Source organism: Castor canadensis, chromosome 3, assembly GCF_047511655.1.
Source record: "Castor canadensis chromosome 3, mCasCan1.hap1v2, whole genome shotgun sequence".
In the NCBI taxonomy this organism is placed as follows: Eukaryota; Metazoa; Chordata; class Mammalia; order Rodentia; family Castoridae; genus Castor; species Castor canadensis.
This window is the reverse complement of record NC_133388.1, coordinates 159,646,810-159,659,986: the sequence shown is the minus strand read 5'-3', so window position 1 is coordinate 159,659,986 and position 13,177 is coordinate 159,646,810. Positions and strand designations below refer to the sequence as shown.

At 37.5% G+C, this 13,177-nt stretch overlaps 1 protein-coding gene across 6 annotated transcripts in view; it reads left to right on the top strand.

Annotated features, from left to right (window-relative positions):
- Stk3 (serine/threonine kinase 3) overlaps positions 1 to 13,177 on the top strand; it is a 313,658-nt gene that overhangs the window by 275,419 nt on the left and 25,062 nt on the right. Inside the window, exon 11 of one of the 6 annotated variants that reach the window (XM_074068901.1) lies at positions 4 to 2,357. The exons of the other annotated variants lie outside the window; for them this stretch is intronic. Coding sequence (XP_073925002.1) covers positions 4 to 9 — 6 coding nt within the window. The 3' untranslated portion in view covers positions 10 to 2,357. Of the gene's footprint in view, positions 1 to 3; positions 2,358 to 13,177 lie in introns of those variants that run through there. 6 annotated transcript variants of the gene reach the window in all.

Here is a 13,177-nt window from a genome sequence, read left to right as displayed (position 1 = left end):
TAGAGATGAAAGAATTTACATGCATTTGGTGATGAAGTGATGCTACCTCATCAGGGACAGAGAGAGGAAAATTCCAGAAGAAGATGAAGATAGAAGATGATAAATACAATGTATAAGAACAGTCGAAGGAAATCTCTGAGAGCATAGATGTAGGCATGCATGTACATGAGCTGAAAAGGAAAGAGCATTTAAAAAGAAGGGGAGAAGGAAAAGAAGCCAGCTGTACCAACCATTGTGCTAGGTCTGTAACAGCTGTAGTTTCTGTAATCTTCAGAACAACTCTATGAAATGAGTTGTGATATTTCCACTGCATTTAAACGTGTTAGAAACTGAAAGAATGCAGGTGTTTTTCTCCACACATAACTTTAGAAATGGCTGGACAGAAAAGAAAAAATGTCCTTTAGATTTCCTAAGGTTAGTTTCAGTAACCTGAAGTCCCTCTGGGAACACTGGGGAATAATAAGAGTCTTTCTAGGTTGTGCCAGCTAGCTTGGGAAAATTGTCTAAAAGGCTACACTCCAACCCTTTAATGTGTTTCAGTTCTTTGCTCTATTCAGAGGCAAACTTGATGTGATCTTAATCTTACATTGGTTTAGCTATGGTTAAGCCCTTCACCTCCCAACTCCCCTTTTCTTCTTCCATCCCATCCCCAAATCCCACTTTCAGGCTGTTTCTTAGAGGCTTCATGAGCCAGAGCCTTAAGAAGAGTCTGAGTGCTCTTCATTACATATGTGGGGATCACTTTGTCAATAAAGTGAGATTATCTGGGGTTGGAATTCTTCCTTACAGATTTCTCTCACATCCTCTGACCTCTAATGCTCTGTCCTGAAACAGATCCCTAGAACCTTTTCTTTGTGTCCTTTCCCTTCCCTGCCCCTTGCCTTCAGTAGGGCCACTCACTCTGTTGTGATGATTGTGTTAAGCTAGCCATTGCAACTTTGTATTACAGAAATTCAGCTCCCCAGATCCATCCAATGTTTCAGAGCTTCAGGTTGGCCCTTCCTGGTGCAGAGCAGAGATGGGAAGTCACTGAATGAACTGCTAATGAACTTGGGTAGGAAACCTGAGTGGAACTTGTGGGCAGAAAGAGGTCAAGAACCCTCAGTCCTCAGTATAGGCATTGAGGGTGCACCAGGGCTTCTAAGGAGCTAGAGGTAAGACCTGTCTTTTAAAGGATTTGTGTATACCATAGAAGAGGCAAAACTACCTTTCCCCACTTAGGGCTTTTCAACTGGAACTGAGAGTAGATTGTCATAGGACAAACCAAGGCAAAAAAAGCATACCAAGTTATTCAGTATACATTCTGCATGGTACAGGAGCCTTCATGAAGAAATTAAGACCCACAAATGCAGTTAGAGCTAAATATTTATATACTGAATTGGACAAAAAGTAAAGTGTGAAAATAAGACAAGACAATTGGGTTGAGCTAGTGTTGGTAATTGGGTAGAAACATTGCTAGGAAGATAAGGGTTAATTTGATATGGTTTGTGTAGATTTCTCTCAGCCTCTGTTTCCCATCTTTAATGAAAAGAATGAGCCTTCCTTCTGGTATAGGAGGACATCTTTCACACAGGAATTTCATCCCCTGCTTTTAAGAAGAGGGAGGGTCAGAGTGATCTTGCACTTGCTCTTTTTCAAGTGCCTCCAACAGTCAATATGCCAGAGCAGTATATTTTGGGGTGGTATGCTCTAAATTCCTTAGGTGTACTCTTGGGGATATACCCAAAAGACTGTGACACAGGTTACTCCAGAGGCACCTGCACACCCATGTTTATTGCAGCACTGTTCACAATAGCCAAGTTATGGAAACAGCCAAGATGCCCCAGCACTGACGAATGGATCAAGAAAATGTGGTATCTATACACAATGGAATTTTATGCAGCCATAAAGAAGAACGAAATGTTATCATTTGCTGGTAAATGGATGGAATTGGAGAACATCATTCTGAGTGAGGTTAGCCTGGCCCAAAAGACCAAAAATCATATGTTCTCCCTCATATGCGGACATTAGATCAAGGGTAAACACAACAAGGGGATTGAACTTTGATCACAAGATAAAAGTGTGTGCACACAAGGGAGATATGAGGATAGGTAAGACACCTAAAAAATTAGCTAGCATTTGTTGCCCTCAATGCAGAGAAACTAAAGCAGATACCTTAAAAGCAACTGAGGCCAATAGGAATAGGGGACCAGGTACTAGAGAAAAGGTTAGATCAAAAAGAACTAACCTAGAAGGTAACACACATGCACAGGAAATTAATGTAAGTCGACTCCCTGTATATCTGTCCTTATCTCAACCAGCAAAAACCCTTGTTCCTTCCTATTATTGCTTATACTCTCTCTTCAACAAAATTAGAGATAAGAGCAAAATAGTTTCTGCCGGGTATCGAGGGGGTTGGGGGGAGAAGAAGGGGGCGGAGTGAGTGGTAAGGGAGGGTGTGGGGGCAGGGGGGAGAAATGACCCAAGCATTGTATGCACATATGAATAATTAAAAATTAAAATTTTAAATAAATAAATAAATTCCTTAGGTGTAAAATTAAACCATATATAATTGTAGAAATGATTTAATTTATAAATGAGAATTTGAAACCATTTTGGCAATGGTTAATTTTTTATGAAATAAATTATGAATAATTATCACTTGTTCAGTGTCTGTTATTCATGTCATTTAAAATGCCATGGTTGGGGGTAAGTTTTGTTTTATTGCAACACTAAAATCTGTTCATACATTTGCCTTTTTTGTTTGCTGGTATCATGACTATCAGTTCTCAACTGTGGGGCACAGGCAACATTGTTCCCACCTGGAATCATTTTTTTCCCTTTTTCTATTGGAATGAAAATTCCTAGTTATAAGGGAGCCACACAACCAGAACATTAACCTATGGCCCTTTAAAACTGCTGATAAATATAAAGTATAACTCTGTTACAAAGAACTCATGTCAATGCCCTTTACAAAATTCTGATTAGGCCTGATAATTACCATGGCCCTTTCATCACCTAACCAGTATAAATCAAGTCTGTCCAGTATTAGAGTTTGCAGGCAATAAAGCTCTCTGCCCTGGACTAAAGTGCTCCCAGGTCTCCACATCTGCAAGAAAACCACTCCATAACTCTCACTTTCCCTCCATACCTCTGGCTTTGACAAATTACCTGGATACTATTATGTTGCATGGATGTGAAACATTAAACGTTTCTCTCCTAACAACTTGAATAAAAACGTTTAATTTACGTGTTTGTTGGATTTAAAGCAAGGTGTTTACTCTGCCCAGTATATCTGCCTTTGTCTTGCAGTGTCTAAGGCCTGCATAATCCATATAGTCCTAAATAATTCACTTTAAAATGAACTAGAAAATCATGTTACTCTGTTTACCATATTTGACCATGACACATTTTCATAATTAAGTAATATTTCAATCATAGCTATTCAGGTACCACTTAGAGGTGAGCTGAGAAGGTCATAGGCAGAAAGACCAAGAAATTCTACTAGAGGAACTAGCATTATTTGCTTCAAATTTGGAGGGGGGGTTGTCATTGTTAAATCTTCTGCTTACAAGGTTCTCAACCTTTTAGCTCTCAGAGATGCAGTGACAATGTTTGGTGTCACTTCTTTATACTTGATACTGAGTTTTATCATAGAATAGATCTCAGACAATGCTTTGAAAAACATCCTTAAGAAATTGGTCTTTCTTTATTTTAAAATATTTCAGATTCATAGTGCTACAATTAAGACCTCATTTTTGTAATATTAATAAATGGAGTCTGTTTTTAACAAGTTCATTTTTACTGTGAATTAATATTTATAGTAATAAGATTTTTCCTTTCCAAAAAATAGTAGCCTTCAGAACAATCTGATAAAAAATCTATTGTATTCAGCTCTAAAATTATTTTCATTTAAGAACTGAAAGGCTTTTGAAGTAAGCTAAGATAGGCCATTTTTGCTATCCCTATTTCTTCTGCCCATTCTTTTTCATAGAAATGGGTGTTCTACATTAAAGCTTTCTCTTCTGACCCCTGTTACTGATACTTCTGACCAAGGTCATACACCTAATCACAGGCCTTTCAAGCACATGAAACTAAGAGCTTACAAAGCTGCTTTTCCATCATTAAAATGTCAACCACATGAATTGTAGTTCCTGATAAGACTTGAGACTTGTGCTAATAAATTAAGACATTGCAGTTCATTGGGTGTGAGTACACAAATGAGCTCTGATTTCGAGTAACTTCACAGTAACATCTTTAATAATTAGTTGGATTGTTTTTCTGACTATCTTTAAATACACAATAATGATGATCAACACTAGTAAATTGATTTAGAAAAAGAATCTTCCAAAGTGGTGTTTATAATATAAGATGGCTAATAAATTAATGAATCACAAGATGGATGGTGTTAAGTCATCCCAGTTCATATCTACTATCATTAAAATAGCGTTTTCTCTTGATAACCAGCTCTTAAAAGGCTGGGCATGGTGGCTCATACCTGAAATCCCAGCTACTTGGGAAGCAGAGATACGAAGATCCTGGTTCTAAAAGAAGCCCAAGGAAATAAAGTTAACAAGATCCTATCTCAAAAAATAAGTCAGGCATAGTTGGCTCATACCAGTAATCACAGATACACAGGAGATATATCAAGATCTGAGGCTACTTGGGCAAGAAACATGAAACCCTATTTGAAAAATAGCTAAAGCAAAAATAACTGGACATGTGGCTAAAGTGACAGATTACTTGAGTTTAAACCCCAGTATGGCAAGAAATAATAATAATAATAATAATAATAAATCCTGATTCTTAAGAATCCAAGCTTTTTGATGTCTGGCCAAAGCAAAATTCTACCTTAGAAGTAAATGGGATCAAGATGAATTTCAGATCTGAAAAATCATTTTTAGAGATTTACAAGCTTCAGATGAGGTATACTCAGGTTTATTTCTGCCTTTTGGTTTATTTAACAAACATTTGTTAGGTGTTAAGTATCTTCTAAGTGCTAAGGATACTTAGGTATCTCACATTGTACAGTTCTATGACAAATTTTTTAAATAATTGCAGCATAGTGTTTGTTGTATGTTATAAAGCAGGCATATGCAGTTATCTTTAGATATACAGAGGAAAAAAGTCACTCACTTGGTTTACAGAGAAGACTTCACCAGGAAGACTCTATGGAAGAGATTTAATCTCAGTCCTAAACAGTAAATAGAACTTCATGAGGCAGAGATGAGGGAAAAGATGTCCTCAGAAAAGGATCTGCGTTAACAAAGACTTGGAACTGAAGTGGGGAATATAGAAGAACATTCAGAGCAAAGAAAAAGCATGTGATCCTTAATCCTAACCTCTTAATTTTGGGACCATTTTACACCCAAGGCAGTGTGGGAAGAGCTAGGTGACTATGAAGAACTGAAAGAGAAGCAGTAATAATGAAAACAGGCAGAATGGCAAAAAGGGCACAAACCGAAGCTGCAAACGTAAGCAGGGATGGATTCATGCAAGGCCACATTGGGATTTTACATGTGACAAAGGGTCTTAGGGATATGACATGATCCAGTATTAATTTTTAAACAATAGTTCTAGCTGCTATTAGGAGAATAAATTGAAGGGAAGCAAGAATGGAGGAAGGAGGCCAGGAGTAGTAATGCAGTAGTATGGCAATAGTGTAATCCCAGCTACTCAGGAGGCAGAGACAAGAGAATCGAGTGCAGGCTTGCCTGGGCAAAGGTAGCTGCAAAATCCTGTCTCAAAAACAAAATTAAAAAATGGCTAGGGACTGGCTCAAATGATAAAGTGCTTGCCTAACCTGTGCAAAACCCTGGGTTCAATCCCTAAGACTGGAAAAAGATAAAGAGAAAGAGAAAAAAAAAACTAGTTAGGCTATTTCAACAGCCTCACAGCTCAGAGGACCTTAACCAAGGAGGTGGCAGTAGAGATGAAGAGAAGTGCATTGGAGATACATTAGTATGGATATGAGCAGGCATGGTAGCATTTAGATATGGAAGGTGTGGGGCAGTAGCAGCTAGATGGATGGTCATGGAGCTATTGAGTGAAGTAGGAAAGATTCAAAGACAAACAGGTTAGAAAGCCTCTGTCACATATGGGCTTATTGAATATTGTAATGCCCATGAGACAGCTAAACAGAATGGCTAAGCTCTGGAACTCAAAAGACAAATCTGTAATTACAAATACAAAATGAGGACTGCTGCGAAAGAAATGGTATTTAGAGCTAAAAGTGAATATGAGACTGCCTCAAAAATGGAGTTTATAGTAAAAAGCTCAGAGAGCTTTGAGTGGTTCTAACACAGAGATGAAACCATAAAGTTAGGTGAAAATTATGGGAGGGGAGAAAAGAGATTTTAAGAAGGAATGTGTGGACAGAGTGGAAAAGGCATCTTGCAGGGTCAAATAGGATAGAAACATTTTTGTTTGATTGCAGTTCAGAGAGCACCAGGGGACAGAAGCCAGTATGGAATTGTGATTACCAGTTTAAATTTTCTCCAGGCTAAGAAACTTGACTTTCAGAAGCAGAAAAGAGATGGAATTGTGACAATTGGATGGGTTAGTAGGATTCAAAGCAGCATTAGTTGTATTAAGATAGGAGTTCAAAGAAAGTATTCCATGTTGATGTGAAAGACAATGAAAGTGAACAGAATTGTAATTAGGTTTCTGAGAACACTGGAGGGCATGGGCCTGCAATCAGAGGCAGGCCTGAATCCTCCCTTAATAACTATGTGGAGGATGGGTGCATCAGTAATGTTTGTAAATGGCCTTGCTTTGCTTTGTGTTCAGAAAGAATGGAGGGCTTTGTGTTGTGATTAGAGCCACAAGAAGTTTTCTTTAAACAAAGTAATGGCTTGTTTTCATAACACTTTTGAAATGTTCTTTATCAGCCTTGAAAAAGCTCCTGTGTCACCAAATGACCTCTCAGAGGTTATAAAATTAACAAAATTTTAAAGATATTTCATAGAATTAAATAATTATTAAAAAGCTAAGTGCTATTTGTAATCTTATAATTAATCTTATAATTAATTAATCTTAAAATTTTTGGGCCATTATGCCCAATTTTGTGGATTTTATTATCCATATTTGTTCTTATTTTATTTTCTGTTTTTACTTTTTGATTTTATTTCCTCCTTAGATGAATTTTTGTCAGTTCAGCAGTAGTAATTACTGTTAAAGTATTTATTGTAGATAAAGCAGAAATAAAGTGAAGACAAATTTTCTGACATAAGGTTTTCTTTTGGTTTTACTGTGAAAAACTTCATTTTTATTCTGTAGGACAGAGCATAAGATAATAAACCTAAGCTAATTCACTGTACTTTCAGTCACTGGGTCATCTTAAATTTTGAGGTGTTCAGTTACTTAAGGAAGTTACTCAATTATCTAAGCCTATTAATCTTATCTGTAAAGTAAGAAAGTAATGCCTGTTTATAAAATTATCTGCCCTAGTTCACAGAATTATTATGAAATGCATTTCATATGATAAATGTAAACATGCTATGTAAATTGTGAAGAACTATAAAATATATATGACTTGAAAAAATATTAGATCTTAGGCTTTTGTGGTCAATTATAACCCACCACACACACACTGTACAGTATGGTAAATAAACATTCTAACTCATGTAATCTTTTAGTTTTGTTTTTAAACATCATTGACCTTCATGTCTCTATGCAAATCTGAATTTAAAGTCTTTATGAAACTCCCCTTTTTTGAAAAATTTATTATAGCCAATAGATTATGTATTTCTAGTTTTATTGGGCAGTGTTTAAAAGTGCTAAAATTAGGTTGCCTTAAATTCAAATCCTGGCCACATATTTTATTAGCTAAATGTCTTGGGGAAGTTTAAACTCTTGGTACCTCTGAAAGTTTACACTTTGAAAAATGATATTAATAGTACCATTACATAGATTATTGCCTGTTACATGAGATAAAAACATAATGTCTACCAGTGGTGATCACTTACTACTGTGTGTGTTAGCTATTATATGCATATTTATAGCAATATGAGTTTATATTTAAAAAATATTCTTTATTCCCTGGAATAAGTACCTGAAAATAATGAAATTTTAAATAGCTAAGTACTGACCAGATATTTTCATTTAAGTGTCTTCACTCATAGTATTTTTTGTTTTTGTTTTTTATTTTATTCATATGTGCATACAATGTTTGGGTCATTTTCCCCCCTTATCCCCCCCTCCCCCACTCCCTCCCTTCTCCCCCCAACCCCTCGCCACCAGGCAGAAACTATTTTGCCCTTATCGCTAATTTTGTTGAAGAGAGAGTATAAGCAGTAATAGGAAGGACCAAAGGTTTTTGCTAGTTGAGATTATAAGGATAGCTATACAGGGAGTTGACTCGCATTGCTTTCCTGCACATGTGTGTTACCTTCTAAGTTAATTCTTCTCGAACTAACCTTTTCTCTAGTACCTGGTCCCCTTCTCCTATTGGCCTCAGTTGCTTTAAAGTATCTGCATTAGTTTCTCTGCGTTGAGGGCAACAAATGCTATCTAGTTTTTTGGGTGTCTTACCTATCCTCATACCTCCCTTGTGTGCTCTCGCTTTATCATGTGCTCAAAGTCCAATCCCATTGTTGTGTTTGCCCTTGATCTGATGTCTGCATATGAGGGAGAACATACAATTTTTGGTCTTTTGGGCCAGGCTAACCTCACTCAGAATAATGTTCTCCAGTTCCATCCATTTACCTGCAAATGATAACATTTCATTCTTCTTCATGGCTGCATAAAATTCCATTGTGTATAAATACCACATTTTCTTAATCCATTCATCAGTAGTGGGCATCTTGGCTGTCTCCATAACTTGGCTATTGCGGATAGTAGTGCAATAAACATGGGTGTACAGGTGCCTCTGGAGTAACCTGAGTCTCATTCTTTTGGGTATATCCCCAAGAGTGGTATTGCTGGATCATATGGTACATCTATGTTTACATTTTTAAGAAGCCTCCAAATTTTTTTCCAGAGTGGTTGTACTAGTTTACATTCCCACCAGCAGTGTAAGAGGGTTCCTTCCCCGCCCCCCCATCCTCACCAACACCTGTTGTTAGTGGTGTTGCTAATGATGGCTGTTCTAACAGGGGTGAGGTGGAATCTTAGTGTGGTTTTAATTTGCATTTCCTTTATTGCTAGAGATGGTGAGCATTTTTTCATGTGTTTTTTGGCCATTTGAATTTCTTTTGAGAAAGTTCTGTTTAGTTCACTTGCCCATTTCTTTGTTGGTTCATTAATTTTGGGAGAATTTAGTTTTTTAAGTTCCCTATATATTCTGGTTATCAGTCCTTTGTCTGATGTATAGCTGGCAAATATTTTCTCCCACTCTGTGGGTGGTCTCTTCAGTTTGGAGACCATTTCTTTTGTTGAGCAGAAGCTTTTTAGTTTTATGAAGTCCCATTTATCTATGCTATCTCTTAGTTGCTGAGCTGCTGGGGTTCCACTGAGAAAGTTCTTGCCTATACCTATTAGTTCCAAAGTATTTCCTACTCTTTCCTGTACCAACTTTAGAGTTTGGGGTCTGATATTAAGATGCTTGATCCATTTTGTCACTCATAGTTTTTTAAACACATTCAGAGGAATATTTTCGTTCTGAAACATTGGAATAGCTTAATTTTTTGGGTACCAAATTGACACATAAGTAGTTTCCTACCCACGCACACCCCAGAAGTGCCATTGGTGATTCCTTCCTTGTCTAGAAAATATTTTTAAAAATATACTTTGCTAATATATGTGAAATACATATATATGCGAATATATATATATATATGTGCAGGTAGCTTCTCTTAAAAGGCAGAAAATCTGTGGCACCAAATATGGCCGCCAGAGGGTGCCAAATAGCCAGCAACCTAGACTTCTCTGAGAGGCTGAAATCTTGACCTTGCCCCTGTGAGTGGGGTTTCAGTAGGTGACACTATTCATATTCATGGAACTCAGTGGCCTCCTGTTTTCACCATTCCAAATACTATTAATCTGAAATTGACCCATTTTTCTGACTTCTCAGGGACCAGCAATTCAGCTGGAAGCCTCCTGTCATGAAACTGTTTGACTTCACCCAACCCTCTTCAGAAAACTGTTGCTTGTTCATAAGTCACTTTGGCTACAATTCAATTACTTTAGGATTCTTTAATCTTATTCCATTCTATTGGTTCCACCTTTGCCACTTCTTCTTGGGTATTCCATTAGTTATTTTTTTTAATGAGAGTTAAAAGATTCAACAAAATAATTACTAGTTACACTTGGTCACTCTGCCAGATTAAAAATCCACAGCCTCTGAAGAGTCAATAAATGGTGTCTTTTTTGTTGTTGGTTTTTTTTCAGTCATAGCCAGGAGAAGGGGAAACTTCAAATTGCTGTCAACCTAACAAAATTGCCTAGTAGGAAATATGTCCTCTTTAGTATTAGCTGTTATAATTCAGGATGACATGAACTAAAGACTAGTGAAAAACAATTTCTCATGATTAAAAAGGCAGAAAATAGCTAACAAAACCTGCTGCTGTCTCAGTATTTAAGAGTCCTCTCTCTTTGTTGGTAGCATGATTCAACACAACTGCCATTTGTAACTACAAAACTGGGCTGTGAGAGTAAGAGTGGTCTACTAAAAGACCTGCCTTATAGTGAATACACCTGTAAAAAGAAAGCAGTGGTCAGGACCATACCTGCCTTCTGTTTCTGGGGGTAATAAGAAGAGAGGTGCAGGTTGGTGATGGTAAGGCTGGGGTAGGCCTCACATAATGACAAGATCATACATTCTGGTTTTTCTAGCTGAAACGGGTTTGTCATCTGGACATCTCTAACAGAAAATAGACTAGAATGACTGAGACAAATCATGGGCAGTGTGTATGAGCCAGCTTGTAGTATTTGAGTCCATCTTAAGGTAATTCCTTTGTATGCAGTGTTTTCAAAATTAATTTATCCTTTCTGGTTTTGTATCTCTACTCTAAATCTAATAAGGCAAAGGAAATCTCTCTCTCCATATTCTTGTTTTAATAATGCGTTGGACGCAGAGAAACTAAAGCAGATACCTTAAAAGCAACTGAGGCCAATAGGAGAAGGGGACCAGGAACTAGAGAAAAGGTTAGATCAAAAAGAATTAATCTAGAAGGTAACACACACACACAGGAAATCAATGTGAGTCAATGCCCTGTATAGCTATCCTTATCTCAACCAGCAAAAACCCTTGTTCCTTCCTATTATTGCTTATACTCTCTCTACAACAAAATTAGAGATAAGGGCAAAATAGTTTCTGCCGGGTATCGAGGGGGTGGGGGGGAGAGGGAGGGGGCGGAGTGGGTGGTAAGGGAGGGGGTGGGGGTAGGGGGGAGAAATGACCCAAGCCTTGTATGCACATATGAATAATAAAACAATTTTTAAAATAATAATAATAATGTGTTGGAAAATGCCAATGGCTGTTGATACCAGGAAGTAGAAACTCATCACTGGGTCTGTTGCATCATTTCCTTGGGATTGAAAGCTACATGATATTATTTGTGAATACAGAATAATTTCAGAATAACTATCCAGTGGATAAGCTATTCTTTGAATAACAGTATCTGTCAGTCACTTGCTAACAATATCTATGGAAAGTTCCTCAAGAACACATTGAATTTAGCAGCCACATAGCTATTTTATTATTTTTTCCACAGGAGGTAAACCAACAGTATGTCTTTCATTTGGTTAGTAATTAAAGCTGGATTTTTCCTTTTATCCTTATTAAAATGGACTTTTTAAAGAGTGAGCTGAAATTTCATCCTGTAGAATAAAATGTAAAGATTTACTAGTAAAACTACTTCATATTAATGTGTATTATTTAAACCAGAGCTCAGATTCTGATCCCCAAGTTTCCACTCATGACCACAGTCTCCTGGCATCCCAGTACATAGATGCAAAGTGAGATCAGCCACCCTTTGTGAAGCCCCCAGCCACAGTCTCTGCCTCTGCTTCTGTGTCCACATTAGTTGTGAAGCTACTAAGAAAGCAGGTGTCTAGCTCAAGAGGAATCAAGCCAAAGCCTGCTTCCTCTAGGAGAGGTGGCAGCTAGATATAGCTCTAGCACTGACAGCTTCCAGAAACATTTGGGGAAACACTCATTTTACAATGTAGTATTGAAGGTAAAATTTCATTGCCATATTCTCTGTTAAATTGGCTGATACCAAAAAAAATTGTCAAAAACTTAATTTGATGCCATTCTCTTACCTCCTCCCTTGCAGAAAAAGTAAAGCTTTAATGGACTATTCATTTACCATAGTCACTCAGTCATGAAAATTTTACTGTGTAATATATGTTTATTACTACTATTGTGTTTGTGAATGACACTGGCATATTACCTTCTTGTCTTTCTTTTCAGCGATTTATACCTGTTAGTTGCCCAATCTAACATAAGGCACAAAAGCCAATGTCCTCTCCCCAAACCAGAATGTTGAAAGCTTGAAGAATTTACCTTTAAAAGTTGATGCCTCACTCATATAACACAGCTAAGTTAATAATTATCTAGTTCCAGATTCTCTTAGTCTTGTTTTCTATCTTCGTGTGCCCTGTACTTGTAACATTTATAAACATATTTTTAGACAAATAATAATGAAAGGACAAAGGTAGGTGCTGTTACCTTCAGTTTCATCCAGTTGTGGTTCTGCTTTAAAGCTTGCCCAAATGTGCCACTGAAACAGAGCTCAGAGAACAAGTTCCTGAACGTTTGGAGCATATATTAGCATAGACACTCATGTTGGCTTCTCTCCCAAAGAGTTCTGCAGGTAAGAGACTTCTGTAAGTAGAAACAAGGCCTGCAGGGTAACAAGAGCACGGTGTAGTGTGCTAGGAAAGAATAGTCAAGTGGACTCCTCACTTTTCTTAATTCCCAGCAGTCCCTGGTGAGTGTGGAGAATTGCCACGATTTTTGTGCTCTAAAAGAGGAGGTCAGAAGAGATAATTCTGCCCAGATGGCTTCCGGGCCAGAGTAGAAAATACCTCACTGAGAAAAGGGTTGGCTATCGCTTTCAAGATGGGTGGGGCCCATCAGGAAATACACACACACACACACACACACACACACACACACACTCTTGGACAAAGCATTAGTAATCAATCAAATCAGAGCAAGACTAGGAAGAAGGTTCTAGATATAACTCATGCTGAGGGACAGGTAGTAAGATTTGTATTTAATATGAGATTGAGGTCTCAGAGAGACCAAGTC